General features: G+C 54.4%; 1 protein-coding gene across 4 annotated transcripts in view; it reads right to left on the reverse strand.

The window, feature by feature from the left end:
• The window catches only part of MYT1 (myelin transcription factor 1), a 61,368-nt gene that overhangs the window by 31,096 nt on the left and 13,166 nt on the right, over window positions 1-17,106 (reverse strand). For all 4 annotated transcript variants that reach the window (XM_019972805.2, XM_070801228.1, XM_070801226.1 and 1 more), the window contains exons 2-4: window positions 12,126-12,226; window positions 4,527-4,581; window positions 3,507-3,537 (exon numbers count right to left, since the gene is read on the reverse strand). In XM_019972805.2, coding sequence (XP_019828364.2) covers window positions 3,507-3,537; window positions 4,527-4,581 — 86 coding nt within the window. In that variant the 5' untranslated portion in view covers window positions 12,126-12,226. The remainder of the gene's footprint in view (window positions 1-3,506; window positions 3,538-4,526; window positions 4,582-12,125; window positions 12,227-17,106) is intronic.

A 17,106-nucleotide genomic window follows, 5' to 3' on the forward strand; every position in this document is an offset into this window, starting at 1 on the left:
ATCAGAGTTAATCAGGCAATTAGGTGCCAGCTGCTGTGGTACTGGCACTACCCCCAAACACATCACCTGCTCAAAGCCACACCTCCGCCCCCCAGTTCAGAGGCGCCTGGCTTCCAGCCCTGAGGGCCAGCTCCTCCCAGGGCAGCAGGCCAGGCGTGCGCCCACATGTGCTGAGCTGCCAAGGGGCACTCTGGGAGAGGAAGCGGAAGAAACCGCTCCCTACGTGGCAGCCAAGAGAGCACCCGTGGAAAGTGACGTGAGGCCAGTCAGGGCCCCAGGGTGCAGTGTCAGCAGGCCACCTGTGAGCACCCTGTGCTTGTAGGGTCCCTCCATGTGCTTGGGGCCAGAGGGTGGGGTGAAGCACCAGCTCTGGTCCAGGCCTCTGGAGCTTAGCCCCCCAGCATGGGGGATCCTGCTGAGCCCTCCCCTGACTTCCCAACCTGGCTCCAAGTGTGGCAGAGGCGCTCCCGGAGGGCCTGCCCTCAGTTAGCACTGAGTGGGGTCGGGCAACGGCCCAGGGGGCTCTGAACATAAACAGTAAGTCTCAGGCCAAGGCAGAGGAGCCCATCCCATCAGAAGCCCTGTAAGGGACTGGATTCCCTCCGGCCCCTGGAGGCAGGTAGAGGGCTCCCTACTCCTCTCTGTCCCCTTAGTGGGAGCTGGCTGGTGGCTCAAGGAGAAGGCCCTCTGGTGAGGACAGGCAGGCTGGGAACCAGGGTGCAGGCAAGACAGATAGGCATCTCTCATGGAAGAGGAAGACGCCCCAAGGGTGCTCCGAGAGGGGCCCGCCCACTTCCTTCCCTCCTATCCTGCCTCCTGCAGCTGTGGGACAGCAGATGAGTCCATGGAGACAAGGGACAGGGTCTACTCGTTCTCCACTGGCACAAAGGGAAAGGCCAACAGACCTCTCATCTTCTCTCAGGGACTCGCCTCAAATCAGAGCAAGAACTGACGGGCTACGGGTGGGAGGGGGCAGCTGAGAGTCCTGCTCAGTCCTGGCTTGTGTCCTAGCAACCACGATGCGAGAGCAAGCTGCTCCCAGGGTCTCTGCTTGAGCAGAGGAGGGGGCCACTGTGGTGGGGGAGGGAGCCCCACAGGTTCTGGGTCCACAGGTTCAAGTCCCTTGTCCACAAAGTGAGTCCCATGGGGACAGCTTCTCCATGACCCATCCTCCCACCAGGTGATTCCGAAAGCATTCCTTTGCCGTCCCAGGGGCAAGTCTGCTCCACGGGTCATTCTCCCTGTGCCAGCATCCACCACGAAGGCCCCACCACAAAGGCTCCGCCAGAATGGGGGCTCAACTGCTTGTCCCACCACAGAACCTGGTGTGCCCAGAGGAGGAGTCCGGCTTGCAGCGCCTGTCCCTGCCCACGGGCTGAACACGCAATCTCAGTGCATTGCTCAGGCCTGAGAGGCAAGTTCCAGGTGGACCACATATGGCTCCTTAGCACAGAGGAGCCACTTTCCTCTGAGCATCGATTCTTCGAAACAGGAAGGATTGCTGAGAACATTTGTCGCTAGAACATTTCTCCCCAGTTTCCCCATCAGATTGCATACGGGTCTCACCCTTACCAAGTAAACAGGGTGAGACCACGAGATCAACAAAAGTGGACAAAACCTGGATGGTCACACAATCCCTTATGCTGGTTGTGTACAGATTTCAAAACAAATCTATTTTGGGGTCACTTTGGCTTCAAAGTGTCAAGAGAAACCTAGCCCTTTGGTTTGCCTTTCCAACTTCCTCCCTTACTGTATCTGTTGCCAAATGTAACACTGTTACTGAAGCTCAAGTCCCGTGTACAGCCTCCTCCCCCTTGCTGTCCCCAGGAGGTCCTCAGGTGAACATCACATGGCCCCAGGGGAGCAGCGCGTCCTCCGGGAGACCTGCTCTCCAGCCTGTGCTGCTCCGAGCAGCACAGGCCCCAACCCTCCAGGCAGCTCCCAGGGGCCTGGCTTGGCTTCTGTCCCCACCCATCCCACCCTCCAGCCGTGCAACCACAACCAGTCTTTGTGTAGGAGGGTGTGTGATTCAACTCTTCTGACTGCATGAGCTGTTATACTCTGAGCCTCAGTTTCTCCACTTCACACGTGGGGCCACACCACCCCCAGCCGGTGCTTCCATGAGAGTCCCTGAGCTCAGACGGCACGGTGCAGCCACTGCAGCACCTGCCACCTGTGGGGCTCTGAGCACCCCTCCCAGGCCCTCTGCCCTCCCGCCTCCACGTTACAGCCTCAGAGGCTAGAGACACGCTGGCATGTTTGGGGTCCTCATATTCCTGACTGGCAAAGGCCAACCACTTGACTACTGTCTGGTTAAGAATAAGGTGGGCCAGCCCCAGCTGTGCTCACTGTCCAGTGAGAGACTTCACCTCTGAGAATATGGATGTGGCCAATGCCCTAGGCCCGCGCAGCTCTGTGGAGTCACTCCAGGCAGGGGCAGTGGCCCCACAGAAGAGCAGCCCCTCCCTCAGTGTCTAGAAAGCTCTGTCTGTCTCCAGCCACCAGTCTGGAAGCCCACAGACCTGCCATCAGGGTGTGGGTGTCACGCCTGACCCCACTGCATGGGCAGAGCAGCCCCAGGGGCAGGAGGGAACACTCAGAGTCCCTCCATCCCTCCAAGTGGCCTTGGGCAGGTTACCTCAGTCACAAGTTGAAGTCTGGCCCCCGCTCCCAGGATGTTTATAAAATTGGACCAGGTACACTGGGGCCCTCCCTTCCTTCTCTAGTGCTCTGACCCAGATGCGTCACCACGACCCCTCTTCAGAAAAGACGGGGTATGGGAGGCTGCTATTATTGGCCACTCACTGGACACTGTTCACTGGATCTCTGCTTGGGCAAAATAGCCCAGGGCTGGCAGGCAGACCTGAGGAGAGCCTAGATCCACAGAGCCTCTGGTCCAAAGGCCAAGTGGGTGGTGCTGCGGGCGGGGTGTGGTCTCTCTGGCCTCCCTAAGCCCCTCCCCACGCCCCACACACAAAGCCTTCAGCCAAGCCCAGGACAGATGTCTGCAGACAGGGAAGTCTACCTCCAAGGAAGAGGGCCGGCCCCTCCTGCTTCAACCAGCAAAGCCCTGTGTGTCCGTCTCCCTCCTGCTCAGGATGTGCCCCGAGAGACCGGCCCGGGATCTGGAAAGTCACAGAGCTCAGCCGACACACAGGCCACTGCTGCTCTCAGTCCAGTGGAAGACTTGGGTGTGGGACACCCGGACCCTTGTCTCTGGTCAAGGAACCACTAAGACAGCACCTTGTTGCTGGCTGAGGACCACGGTGCCAGGAGGTCCTGGGGACCCGCTGTCAGCACCTCTGTGCCCCCATGCAAGGCTGGCTGCATGGTGGCACCAGGACACGGGGCCAGAGGACAAGGCAGGGCGAGGACGGCTGGACACAGGCCAGAAGGGGAGCTACCTTGTCACAGAAAGCAGGGGGCTCAGGGGCAACTGGGCAATTCGAAGTGCCTGGCAGGCCATTTTAGGAAAAAGGGGGTCACCAGCGAGCACCACATCTTACCTGAGGTCGGCTCCTGTGGGCTCCAGGGGAGCTGAGTGAGAGAAGGAGAAACAGGGAACTTGTGTGCAAGTAGAATTGAAAAAGGCACATTGTCCTACAGCACAAGTGGGCTGAAGCGTGGAGGCAATTCCCCTTAGACCTGAATCCCATGTTCCCCGGCCCCCTGGAATATCCTCTGGGGTCTAGTGAATCCACGGTCCCCCAAGCCGGTGCCCCTGCCAGATCCTCCCTGGGGGCTCCTGGATTTACAGACTCAGACAGAGGCCCCACACAAGACAGGCTCTGTGGGCCATCCAGGCAGGACAGGGTCTCTTTCCTAATTGCATGTAGAAGTCAGTGTCTGGTTAGAAACCCCCCAGCAGATAAAGCCAGACAAAGAACAGAAGGTGGCCCAAGAAACTGGTCCCTCAGGGATGGGCCACTGGGCAAAAACTTCCGGAGTCTGACTGGCAGACACAGGAAGCTCAGGGCGCCCAGCCCCTCCTTGAAGGCCACCCATATACAGGAGCAGCATGTACCCCGTGGTGTTGGGGAGGTGAGGCTTGCCAAGGGGTCAGGGCTTGATCCCTGCAGAGCAAGAAGGGCCTCCGCCCCTCTCCCCACCCCACTGCCAGTTCAACCAATGACATCCCCACCCCCTCCAGCACGAAGACTAATATCCTGGGAGCAGAGAGACTGGTGATGCAAGGCTGGCGGCCTTTCCTTTCCAAACAGAGCAGGTCTAATGCAGCTTTGTTTCCCCCTCTGGAGAGCTAGGTCTGCTCCTCATTTCCATCCCCACAGGTACCTCTGGCCCTAAAGCCTCCCTGGTAGCCCTCTTAGGCAGCCCAAGGCTGAGGAGCCCTGAAGCCACCAGGTACCTGAAGCCCCAGGTGCCCAGAGCAGGGGAGGTGCATCCCAGGGCCGAGGCACTGCTCCAGGACTCTATTCTCCTGAGGACAGCTGCTGGGAGTGGCATTTATAGCTTCAGGACCCGGGACTCTTGGCCAGAGTCAGCTGGGAGGGGAGGGCAGCACTCACCTCGGAGGGCCTTGGATCTTGTACGAGCTCTCTTTTCATCATTTTCTAAACTCATCTGCAAGTAAAAACAACCGTGCTGTTAACAGGACCCAGCAGAACCACTGCTGTGTCTGCAGCGTGGCCTACGCCATCGTCTGGCTCCAGCGTCGCTGGTGCCTGTGAATCTGACCCAGGAGACAAGGAACGGCTCACAGGGCAGGAACGAGCTGAGAACCAGGAGCAGCAGGTGAGGCACGGTGCTTCTGGGAGGAGACCCCGGGCCCAAGCGTGCCCCCACCGCCCCCCCCAGGTTCACGCCTGAGGAGGAAGCCTCGCCCACTAAACCTTTGTTACCGTCACGATGTCATAACGCACGGTCTCCTGGTGACAGTGCCCGCCACAGACTCTGACCCCACTGCCGAGAGCCACCCCACCGTGCTGAGAACCCAGCTTCCACCCACAGTTGATCCTGGCACACAAGGCCTGTCTTGTTAGAAACAGGCGCCTGGGACCTGAGCGGAACTCCACGAAGCTTCGAGTGGACGGCTCCCACTCTCTACTGGGTGCCATCCAGGGAGATCCCGGGGACACAGCCTGAGTTTGGGGACCTGGCCACTCCTACATGAGATGGGGTGCTCCCCACAGCCAGGGGTTTTCAGGCAACACTGCCCAGTGGAATAGAGTGTCAGTCACCCATATCATTTAAACTTTTCTAAAAGCCACCTAAAAAGCATAAAAAGAAATGGGTGCGATTGATTTTAAACCTTACTTGGCCCGATCTATCCAAAACATTATCAACAGTATCAATAGAAAAAATTATGACTAGGATTTTTGTTTAGTGCTAACTTTTAGAGATCCTGCACATCTCCTGGACTCACAGCTCATCTGAGTTTGATCAGCCATGTGCCACGGCACTGGCTCTGGGGGTGGGAAGGAGTCAGGGGTGAGAGCCAGGCTGGGGTAGGAGTGCAGGCTGAGGGGTCATCTAGACCCAACCTGCAGGTCACCCTCCCAGAGATGCCAATTCCCCCAGGAAAGAGTGAGTGGAGCCCCCGAGGGGGGCTGGTGCCCGACATAATCCAGACCCTGGTGTCACCCAACCACCTACCCGAGCCAATCAGAGCTCCCGCCCCCCATTCTCTGCCCCAGACCCAGTTCCATGGGAATGCTGCCCACACTGTCCTTCAGGGAATGGAGGCAGAACCCTGGGAGGGGAGGGATGCCCCCAGGAGCAAAGGTCATCACAGAGAATCCTCAGCCTGGGTCTGGGCAGGAGGTAGGAGGGACTTTTACCCAGCAGGTGTGCCCTGTGGCCAGGAAGGGGAGGAAGCCACCCCCACCCTCCTGCCACTGCATGGCCATCAGAGCAAAGCCAGATGCCCAGAAAGGAGCAGCAGAGAGGGGCTTTGTCCCCAGAAACCAGCACAGGTCCAGCATCTAAGGTCCCACCCAGGAAGGAAGAGAGGGACCTTTCCCATGGACCCCCAGTTCATAAGTTGGAACTTGCAAAGTGAGCCCCCCTGCCCCCACGCAGCACGAGCATACATGTGATTTGTTAAGGACAAAAAATCTCAACTTGGGGTAATTCTTGCAGCCGTCGATTGCAGGCAGTAGAGCTGAGAGCCATGCATTTACAGCCTCCCGACAGCACGGAAGACAATTACTATAATTTCTATTTTTAAAGCGGAGGTTCCCCATGGACCAATGGCTCACATTTAAAGTGAAGAGAGGAGCAGGTGTCAAAGGGACTTCATTACATTTATGAGCCTTCAAATGTCGTCTGCGCGAGCCCGGCGCAGTGGCTTCCGATGCAGCGGCACAAAGGGGCCGAGCTCTGATTGCCCAGCCACTCTCAGCCGAAATGCAATCTACACCTCTTTTTTTGTCAGTTTTCCCAAGAAAATTGGCAAGCATTCTGCTGGGTTAAAGCGGGCCTTGGCAATTTGGATTTCCTGCAGATAAATTATTCAAAGAGCACAAAATGGAGAGGGCTGCAGGATGCGTGCGGGCTGCTCTCACACTGGGAGCTCACGTCGACGAGCTGACAGCTGTGCCATTCATTCTGCCGAGCACCTTTCCATTTGCAATTTATCTGCATCAAATGGTCAATAAGTAAGAAGTTCTCCTCAGTGCACAGAGTTTTGATGTAAAAGGGAAAAAAAAAAAAAACTGAACTAAGGGAGGAAGAACTAGGGTTAGCCTTTCAACATGAGCATCAGCTGTAAGAACCAGAAGCCACATCGACGTGCAAGCAGGTAAACCTCGATTTCTGAACTCTGACTAGCTCCACTGGACTTACCCTGCTTTCCTCCTCCAAGGGCGGCTGTCCATGTCCTCTGGCCCGCAGCACCCGTGTGCCCACGTGTCGGTGGGCAGCACTGCTCGGCCTGCTGGCTGCACCACCTCTGCCACCACGGGAAGATAGGCTAGGACAATGAAACACTTCCCAATTTTTGACTGATTTATTTTTGAAAATTCTTCCCCTGTTCCAAGAACAAACCAACCCTGCCTGTTTGTGAAAAGCCCTCATGTAGCTAAGTGGCCTACTGCCTGGAGGGTGAAAGGCCCCTGTCCCGGCCAAGCAGCCTTAACGTCCCCCACAAGGGGCCAGAGGCCTTCTCAAGGACAGGTCTGCGCTGTCTGCCACCAGCTGCCTGTCCACAGCTGCCCTGTGCTCCCCAAACCCACTCTTTGCTCTGGTTAATACTTCAGTCATTCTGGCTTCAGTAGGAAAACTACAGAAGAACAATCTGCAAACACTAGCACTAGCCACATCTCTTGACCAGCAAGAACGGTTTCTTTGTCCTTCCTCCGAACCTGCCTTATTGTGTCACGAGATGGTCTCACTCAAGAGAGTGGCGATGCTTAGTTCTGTTTGTTTGTTTTCTTATTTTTAATTTTTTCTGGCTGTGCCACGTGGCACCTGGGATCTTAGTTCCCCAAGTGGGGATCAAACCTGCACCCCCTGCAGTGGAAGCCTGAAGTCTTAACCACTGGACCACCAGGGAAGTCCCTTGCTTTGTATTTTTTAATAAATCACGTAAGCTCTTCTTAAATGTAAACAGCTCTCACATGACCAGCCCCTTTAAGACCTGTCCCGTGGCACCCTTGCCAAACCTGAGTTCCCCGAGCTGGACGTTTACACACTCTGGGACCAAGGTCGTGTTGAGTGACCTTGAACCAGCAGCTTCTTGGGCTGTGATCGTGAGGACTCCAGGAACACACAGGACAGAGTGGGCTCTCCCCCAGGAACATCCAGTCAGGCCCAGAGGGCTTTGCACCGAACTTCACCTTTTCCCCAGAGGGTCTGCCCACCCCCTGCCTAGTTCAGGGACCTGGCGGTGGTTTCTAGAGGGGTGCATCCCCCATCCCTCTGTCTGTCTGTCTCTCTGTCTCTCTCTGACTCTCTCTTTTTCAATCTCTTTTCTTCCTGGTTCTTCCCAGGCCTTCACAACTGAAGAGCTTCCCATCTCTCCACCCTAAACCATGTCCCTGCCCATCTGCACACAGCTAAGGGCTGGACAACAGACTCCATGCTGGAGCCTGGCCCTGTGTGGCCCTGGACATCACCTGCCTCTCCGGTCCCTGCAGGGGGCCCTGGCCTGAACAGCACCAGCTATGGGACCTGAGGCAGTGGGTGTCTCACTCCAGGGAAGGGGGGATGTCAAGAGAAAGGAGCTGCTCAGCCATGAGCCCGGGCAGGGGTGGGGAGGCCCCATGGATCAGCGATGATCTGAGGACGTTTCAGGGAAGGAGGCCTCAGGAAGCAAGTGCCTCTGACCCACAGAGAAAGTGCACCACTGTGTGGCCAGCACCTCTGGGGGGTCAGGCCTGTGTCCTCCCTCTTCACACCCCCTCTCTCACTCTCCTTCTGTGCCTGCTCATCTCCATCTGAAATAAGCTCACTGGTTCATGTTTTTGAGGTCAGTGTCTCCCTGCAGAGACCTCATTCACTGCTCAGGGTGTATTATGTAAGGTCAGACAAACAGGCAGACAGACAGACAAATGGGGACAATCGGAAACGTCTACTGAGATCCTGGAACTGGGGGAGGTGGCCAAGACCATCAGAGCAGAAACCAGAGCCCCGAGTCGCAGGAGAGTCCAGGCCCCTGAGGCCACAGAGGACCCACGCTGGCTCTGGGCTGGAGGAAACAGGCCACGTTCCATTTTACTTAGAACACATCCAAAAGCCTGCAAAGCTGGGGAATTAGAATGAACTTGGGACAACTTTTTAAACGTACAAGATTATTTGAGTGACAAAGTCCTTTTTCCTCTGGGAAGACCCAAACAAGGAATTCTGCTGACTCCCGAGACCAAGCAACCTGCCTAGAAGGAAGGGATGACTTTGCAACGAGGAGGGTAGAGATATCTAACTGAATGAAACCAAGGGGTGCAGGGGGAGGAGGGGGCAGAGGAGGACATGATCTGGTCCCGTGTGCACAGCCAAGAGCGCCTCCAGCAGGCACATCACCACTGCACAGCCTGGGGGCAGAATACTGGGCATATCCACATTCCCACATCTGGGGAGACGCTCCCCTAAGGACATAAGAGCAGCTGTCAAGTATGTCCCTTGCTCCCTCTCCCAAGCCTTCCAGCAGGATCCTCCCCAGCCCCCAGCCCAGGCAGCCCCAAGAGCTGCCTTCTGCTTCGAGAAGTCCTACTGTCTCAGGGACCTCCCCTTCAGCACACATCCTGCTCTCCATTCTCTGTCAGCTGAGGCTAAACCACCCAGGCACACCCCTGCACCTCCTGACAACTGCCACAGCACTTCTGGTTCCTATCGGTGTCCCGCCCTTGGGAATATCCCAGTGTGTATCTGAAATTCTCTGACACTCCACCCATTGTTCAATCCATAAGCAGCTGCATAGACCAGCCCTCTCCTTGGATTGTAGAAAGGACACCCCACGGAGGATTATTTAATACCCATCTTGGGAGGGACTCTCCTGACATCTCTAAGCATGAGATCTCTAAGTATGAGATCACGGCTCACTGTAACCCCTACATTAAAATTATAGCTATGTAATAGACATCCTGATAAAGCAGCCTTGTCTGGGCCCATCTGTTTAAAACTTCAACATAAATGGAATTGCCAACTTCTGAGGGGTAGCAATCTAGCCACATCCAATGAGGCTGGTCAGAGGGCACACCGCGTGCTACCCCTTCCCCTGTCAGGAGCATCCACTAGGGGAGGCAGTAAGGAGGCCCTGCTGAGCACCCATGCATTCACTATGCTCCTGGGTTGCATATCTCTAGCCATCCACTGAACACCCATAATCTGGGGCCCAAATACTTCATTCTTCAAGGTCAAGAAGGGGTTGACAAATACCTACCCTTTTCTCCTTAAGTTAAGAAAGAAAAAAAGCCCAATGCCCAGCACTTTGACAAGCACACAACAATTCTGTCAGCCACTTCCAGACCCACCTATGAGCTGTCCACATGCCTGGTGCTGAACTCAGAGCCCAGGCAGCTGTGATTGCCTCCCACATAGGACTTCTCCAGCCACGAGCTCCTCAGCTCCCCACTTCCTTCTCAGGCCAGGCCTCTGTTGTATGTGTTCTGCCCTCTTGTGCCCCCACCCCTTCTCCACCTCCTCAGTCAGACGGTGCCCCTGGTGCCAGGCCCACAGTCCCTCCTTCTCTGGCCCACTCTTGGTCTTAGCTTCTCTGCTCAGAGCAGTAACTAGGGCCTTATCTGCCCAAACTAGAGGAAATGACCATAATGGAGCAGCTGTGAAACGCTGGCCCTGGGGGAGAAGCTGAGCACGGCCACTGAGCTTTTTCCCAGCAGGTCCCACACCCTGCAATCTTGTCACACCTGAGCCATAGGCAAGTGCAGCCTTCCTACCCATCACATCCACAGCACCAACCACTGTGGAGACAAAGCACCCAGAGCCCCTGGCCTCAAATCAAGGAGCTTCTTGGTCATGTGATGTCTGAATGCTTGGGGCTGGATGGGTGAGGTGAGTGCCACTTTCAGTCAGATGCAAATTTAAGGGGAAAACAAAACTAGATAACAATTTAATGCAGCATTTTAGAACATCCGCCGCTACTGCTGCTGTTAAGTCACTTCAGTCGTGTCCGACTCTGTGCGACCCCATAGATGGCAGCCCACCAGGCTCTGCCGTCCCTGGGATTCTCCAGGCAAGAACACTGGAGTGGGTTGCCATTTCCTTCTCCAATGCATGAAAGTGAAAAGTGAAAGTGAAGTTGCTCAGTCGTGTCTGACTCTTCGTGACCCCATGGACTGTAGCCTACCAGGCTCCTCCATTCATGGGATTTTCCAGGCAAGAGTACTGGAGGGGGTCGCCAGTGCCTTCTCCATCTTTTCCCCTAATAAAATGCAATTCCATTCCTCATACCTTGTTCATTGAAAACACACATCCTACTTTCCTACTATATACTGAAATTCTTCCCTAATTACATATTTAAATTATAGAGTCCTCAACTCTTAAAAACCTTAATTTCTAGTGAAAACTGAGAAAGTAACCAATTATGATGTCTTCTAAATTAATATTCTGTAGATTGGTGAACATAAATGCCTGTGATAGTTTCTAAGAACATTTGCTTTTTAAAATATCTATTTAGGAAAATTATTTATGTATTTATTAGAACATCTAAATCAATGCAAATGTTCCACGAGGAACAAAAGAACAACGATTTAAATAAAGACTGCGCCGGCATTCCTGGCTTTTCCTTTTGCACCAGACTCAAACATGGCTCAGCAAAGCACTGATGGTCACACAGGGATAAAAGTGTGAGTGGAGGAGCCTGAGGCAATGCGAGGACAGACCCATCCCTGTACATTTCAGTCCCCAGATTCAGGAGGAAAGTGTTGGGCTTTAAGAGAAAAAATACAAGCACCCTCAAAAGAGGTTGCCACTTCAAACTTCACAGCCCTGCCTGTCTGTACTCTGGACCGCCACTTCTTGGTGGCCATGCTCTGGGTCATGGCTTGGATCCCTGATGGAGAGTGTGTTCATGTCAGAGTATACGAGAAGTCAGAATCTGAGATCTGGGAAGGGATGCCCACCAAGCCTGTTGTCACCCCACTTCCATCTTTGAGGGTCACCTGAGCCTGGGGACCTGGCTTTGCCAGAGCACGTCATGGGGAGTGAGGACATCCAGAATTACAGGCTTGGTGCAGCTGTAAGAACATGTGATATTTGGGCTTGGAGCACCACCGGGAAGTGGAGACTCCGGGCCACCTCCACCAGCCAGATCCAGGCAGGTATGAGCAGGGCACCACAGGCCCCATTTGGGAAGATGGCAGTAAACCAAGCCAGCAGACCTCAGGAGTTCCTGCGGCGAAGACTGCCCAGGGAGAGCAGAGAGCAGGGAGTGTGTGCCTGGGGAGCCGCATATGATGGGGCCTCAGGGCAGAGACTTGGCAGACGGGACCTGCCGTCACATTTTAGTTTTAGCCTACTCGGAGTCACCTGTCTTCCTTTAATGTTAAAGTGTCCAAATCATCGATGGTCCTAGCCCCCACTTACTCTTTGCCTAAGCTGGACTGATAACAACTAGACCAAAAGTCGCCCCCACACTCCACGCTGAGGAGTTAGAAGGACTCTTGCCAAGACCCAAGGGCCCAGACCCTGGGGCTGCCCTCCGAGTGCCTTACCTTGCCACGTCCGCCCAGGAAGAGTCTCGGGGTCCTACAGTTGTCGGCCTTGTCTCCGTGTGTCCACCTCTGGCTCAGAAGCTCACCCCGGAACTCATTTTCTGAGAGTCAGAAAAAGAAAACCTAATGAACGCCAGCTCAAGGGGAGAAATAGAGAAACTGGGCCCACTCTTGTACACAGCACTTGTACCGCAAAGACACCCAAGGTCACGGCCCCATGGCTGCTTCAGGGACAAAAGACAGGAGCTCTTTGGGGAAAATCACTCTCTGTTTGGGACATTCCTCAGAGGCTTCTAGTGCCCACACCCAGAATCATCATCAAATAGGCTGTGGCACTATTTTATGGGGCATGTCGGGGAGTGGGGGCACATTTCCTCTAACATGGCCACTCCGAACAGGGGGCTGGTGCCAGTCAGGTGAGGCCCAAAGCTTTGCCTCTGCTTTGCCCAGGTGGCCAGCATCCTTCCTCTCCTTCTGTCTGCCTCTCTCTAGGGCAGTACCTCCAGTTAATATTTAATTCCTCACATAAATTCACACGTCAAAGCAGAGGCTAAAGCATCATCTGGACCGGACAAAGAAATGCATTGTGTACCTATTCCCTGAACGGCACTCCCTGTTTCCATGACAACCAGCTTTCTACAACAGCAGCTTTCAAAGGAAGGTCACGAAGTAACCAACAATAAAAACAGGAAATGAATGTTCCTGCGTTTTTCTTCTCCTTGGAGGTGAGTTTGGATCTGCTGAAGGCAGGTCAGGCTTGGTGCTGTCACACCCCTCATCTTTCTTCTCACATTTTCGACGTGCATTCCCGAACACTATTTTCCTCTAACTTCACTGGTCCTGTCCCGGGCAGCCCTGTGGCTACGGCCACAGTGTCCTCTTGTCTGGAAATGCCTCCATCTATTAAAGGGCCTCCTGTGACTCCAGTAGCACAAACAGAGGGAGGCAGATGGGTTGGCAAACAGCCTAATGCATCACCTTCAGAGGAATGGGTTAAACCACCTGCTGTGTGTGCCTACTGCATGCCTCACCCTCACTGAGCTGTGGGTCACCTGCAGGGCCCTGAACTCACCCTGAACAGGCGAGCACTGAACTCGGCCTGAGAGCTGGGAACCGGACATCTTGGGCCAGGTACCTTGTGGTCGTCAGCAGACAGCGAGAGGAAACAGGCTCACCCACACCGTGGCAGGAGTTGCCTAGGGCCCTGGATCCCTAAGAGGTGTGCGGCAAACATCGAGGGTGGTGAGGAGGGAGCAGATAGTCCCTGTCAAAGGGGAGGGAAGGGAGGAAACTCGGGAGATGAGTCAACAAGGATGGCTCAGGTCATGGGGCACATGCCACACTTGAAGACAGGGACGAGGACCCTGCCCCTCGTGACAGAGTGACAACAGAGGCAAGAATCCCCAGCCACAAGTGGGGTTCCCTTTCCACATGTGCCTCCCATGAGAGGCCCGCACCCTGGGCTGATCTGCGAGGCTCTGGTGAAATTCCCCGTCATGGTGACATATGTAAACAGTGGTTAACCCTGGCAGGCCTCCATGGGAATTGGAGGGAAGGGGCAACCTGAGATTTTTGAAAGGGATGGTTCTCTCCTTATAGACTCTCAGCACGTGTCTGAAAAGCGCTCCAACCTCAGAGAAGCCCAGAAGTTTAAGAGCCAAGTCTGTGCCAAGGGCCCTCTGTGTTCTGCTTGCTCACAGGGGCCTCTTTGCTCTCTCCCCGGGAGAAGCCCTGTTGAGGGAATTCTCCCCCTCACCCACATTCCCTGTGGTCTGTCACGTGTCCACAGCCCCACACCTGCTCAGGCCTCACACAAGGGCCTTGAGGACACCTGCCCCAGCACCACTCCCTCACAACAGCACTGCCCCCAGGATGCAGAAGACATTTGCAGGAGGCACACAACACAAGAGCAGAACTATGTCACAAGGATCCATGATTGATGGAGTCCTTCAATCAATCCTTCCTTTTCCTGGGAATCTTTTGATAGCAAACCACAGTCACTACAGTAAAATGTGACAGTGCTTCTCCTTTGCTGGGAGAAACCAGGGGCCCTCTTGGTCTCCCACTGGGCCCACATATGTCCCCACCACAGACCAGACCCCTCGTGTACAGACACAGTCCACCCGGCTGCCACAGAGGTGGCACTTGATGTCCCCCCACCAAGCCCAGACTATGGCAGAGTCCCCAGGCCAAAGGAGGGCCCTACACACAACGGGGGGTGCCAGCCGGGTGCCCCGTCCAGCAGTCGTGCTGCCGGCGGACATTCAGCCCATGGAGGCAGCCCCCACGCCTGCACCTGCCCTGCTAGCCACCGTCTCCATCACAGGGTGGGAGGAAGAGCCATCGGAGACTTAGAGCGCCAGACACACAGGGACCGCGAGGAGGGCTGACTCTGCCCTCGTATCAGGAGTCGGCAGTGAGGAGGGTTTTCTTTAAGACCCCTTGCTTTGGGCTAGGAGGTCTCTAGTGAGTTCTGAACCCCTGCTCCCAGACACACAGAGCAAAAGGGCCGCATGGGAGCATGTGGCAAGGACAGCGGCCTTGGCCGTGATGTCCCTTCAGGACCACCTGCTCCATGTTGTCCCAGCATCTGACCCCACCTAACTCAGTTTCACAGGATTCTGGCAGACAGACAAGCTCAGAAAAGCCACCAGGGCCCATGAGCAGCCTCATCAGAGCTGCAGAGCAGGGCATCTCCCTCCTGGGGCCAGAGTCCCAAAGGACGCCCACGCTCAGGGCCAATCAGGGTTGGATCAGGCATCCCCAGCACGTGCCACTTTGGCATGCGGACTGTCTAGCTCTGGAAATAGAGACCCTGTGGGCTCACGAGAAACTCCTGTCGAGATGTCTTCAGGGTCTTCACTAGATTCTATGTCTCTGGTGACTTGCCTCTCATCCAACAAGCAAAGGGGGAGCATCTTTGCTTGGAGGGAGCCCACATCTTGGCTCTCCCATGCTCTCACGGGTGGGACCAGTCAGACCCTGAGCCCCTGCCTTCCTCTCTCCCCACTCTGTCCCATCCTGGCTGAGCCCACCTCTCCCCCCAGGCTTGACAGGCTCTTCTTCCCACTGCCAATTAAAGTGTCCTCAGGGACATCCCTGGTGGTCCAGGGGTTAAGGATGTACCATGCAGTGCAGGGGACACAGGTTCAATCCCTGGTCAGGGAACTAAGATTGCACATGCCACAGAGCAACTCAGCCGGCTCAGCCAGCACGCCACAACTAGGGTCCATGCACCAGAGCAGATCCCTGTGACACAACAGGACCCCTCATGCTGCGACTGGGACCGGACACAACCAACCCCAGAGCAGATCCCTGTGACACAACAGGACCCTTCGTGCTGCGCCTGAGACCTGACACAACCAACCAAGCAATCAACAAATAGTTAACAAAAAAATCTTTTTTTCATAAACAAGTGTCCTCGGAGTAGCAACCAAAGCCTGTCTTCCTCTCAAATGTTTGCTCATCCCCCTAATGGCCCTTCCCTGGGGCTTCTCAACTCTTCAACAAGCTTGAGGCATCCACATTCACAGAGCTCAATCTGTCTGGATTCCACACCCCAGACCCCGGGCTCCACATCTCCACACCCTTCACAATCCGATCTCTTAAGTGACCCCCAGCGATCTGACTCTGGCCCCACTCCCCACGCCAGCTCACAGCCCTCCACCAAAGCAGCACCCTTGGAAAGTCTCCGTAAAGTCCTGGTCACCTGCCCATCCTGCGCCCACACCCAGTTCCTCCTTCCTCCCCCGGGGTGCCCCCGCCCCATCCCCAGCCTCTCCTCCCTCTGCTTGGCTGGCCACCTATCACCTCCCCCTCTGACTCCTCCCCTCCCTGCTCTCAGTCTTTGGCTCCTAGTCCTGGCCCAGAATTCTGCCTGTTATTTTCTGAATTTCACCACTATCTGACCACTTTTGGCCTCTCAGGCTGTTTCATTTGTGTCCAAAAATTGATAAGCTAATTCTAAAATTGATATGGCAGATGACGGGACATAGAAAAGCCAGAATAATAAAGTTGGACCCAACTCATATCATACGTAGAAATTCACATAATAGATCAGAGATCTAAACATCCCAGTTAATACTCTTGGAAAGCACAGGAGTAAATCTTCCTGACTTTGCGTCAGGAGTGGTTTCTTTACTACAACACAAAAATCACAAGCAACAAAAGAAAAAAATGTATGAGCTGGACATGATCAAAGTTTAACACTTTTGGAAGTCAAATAATACTATCAATCAAGTGAAGAGAGGACCCACAAACAGGGAGAGAACATTTGCCGATCACATACCTGATGAGGGAATTTTATCGAGTAGGGAAAGCCACTAGGCCATTCAGGTACGACCTAAATCAAATCCCTTATGATTATACAGTGGAGGTGACAAATAGATTAGACCTAGTAGACAGAGTGCTTGAAGAACTCTGGACAGAGGTTCATAACATTGTATAGGAGGTAGTGATCAAAACCATCCCCCAAAAAAGAAATGCAAGAAGGCAAAGCGGTTGTCTGACAAGGCTTTACAAATAGCTGAGGAAAGAAGAGAAACAAAAGGCAAAGGAGAAAGGGAAAGATTCACCCAACTGAATGCAGAGTTCCAGAGAATGGCTAGGAGGGATAAGAAGGCCTTCTTAAATGAACAATGCAAAGAAATAGAGGGAAACAATAGAATGGGAAAGAATAAAGATCTCCTCAAGAAAAGTGGAGGTATCAAGGGAACATTTCATGCCAGCATGGGCACGATAAAAGACAGAAACTGCAAGGACCTAACAGAAATAAAAGAGATTAAGAAGAGGTGGTAAGAATACACAGAAGAACTATACAAGAAAGGTCTTAATGAACCAAACAACTATGATGGTGTGGTCACTCACCTAGAGCCAGACATCCTGGGGTGTGAAGTCAAGTGGGCCTTAGGAAGCATTACTACAAACAAAGCCAGTGGAAGCGATGGAATTCCAACTGAGCTATTTCAAATCCTAGATGATG

This window comes from Bos indicus, chromosome 13 (genome assembly GCF_029378745.1).
Source record: "Bos indicus isolate NIAB-ARS_2022 breed Sahiwal x Tharparkar chromosome 13, NIAB-ARS_B.indTharparkar_mat_pri_1.0, whole genome shotgun sequence".
NCBI classification, from domain to species: domain Eukaryota; kingdom Metazoa; phylum Chordata; class Mammalia; order Artiodactyla; family Bovidae; genus Bos; species Bos indicus.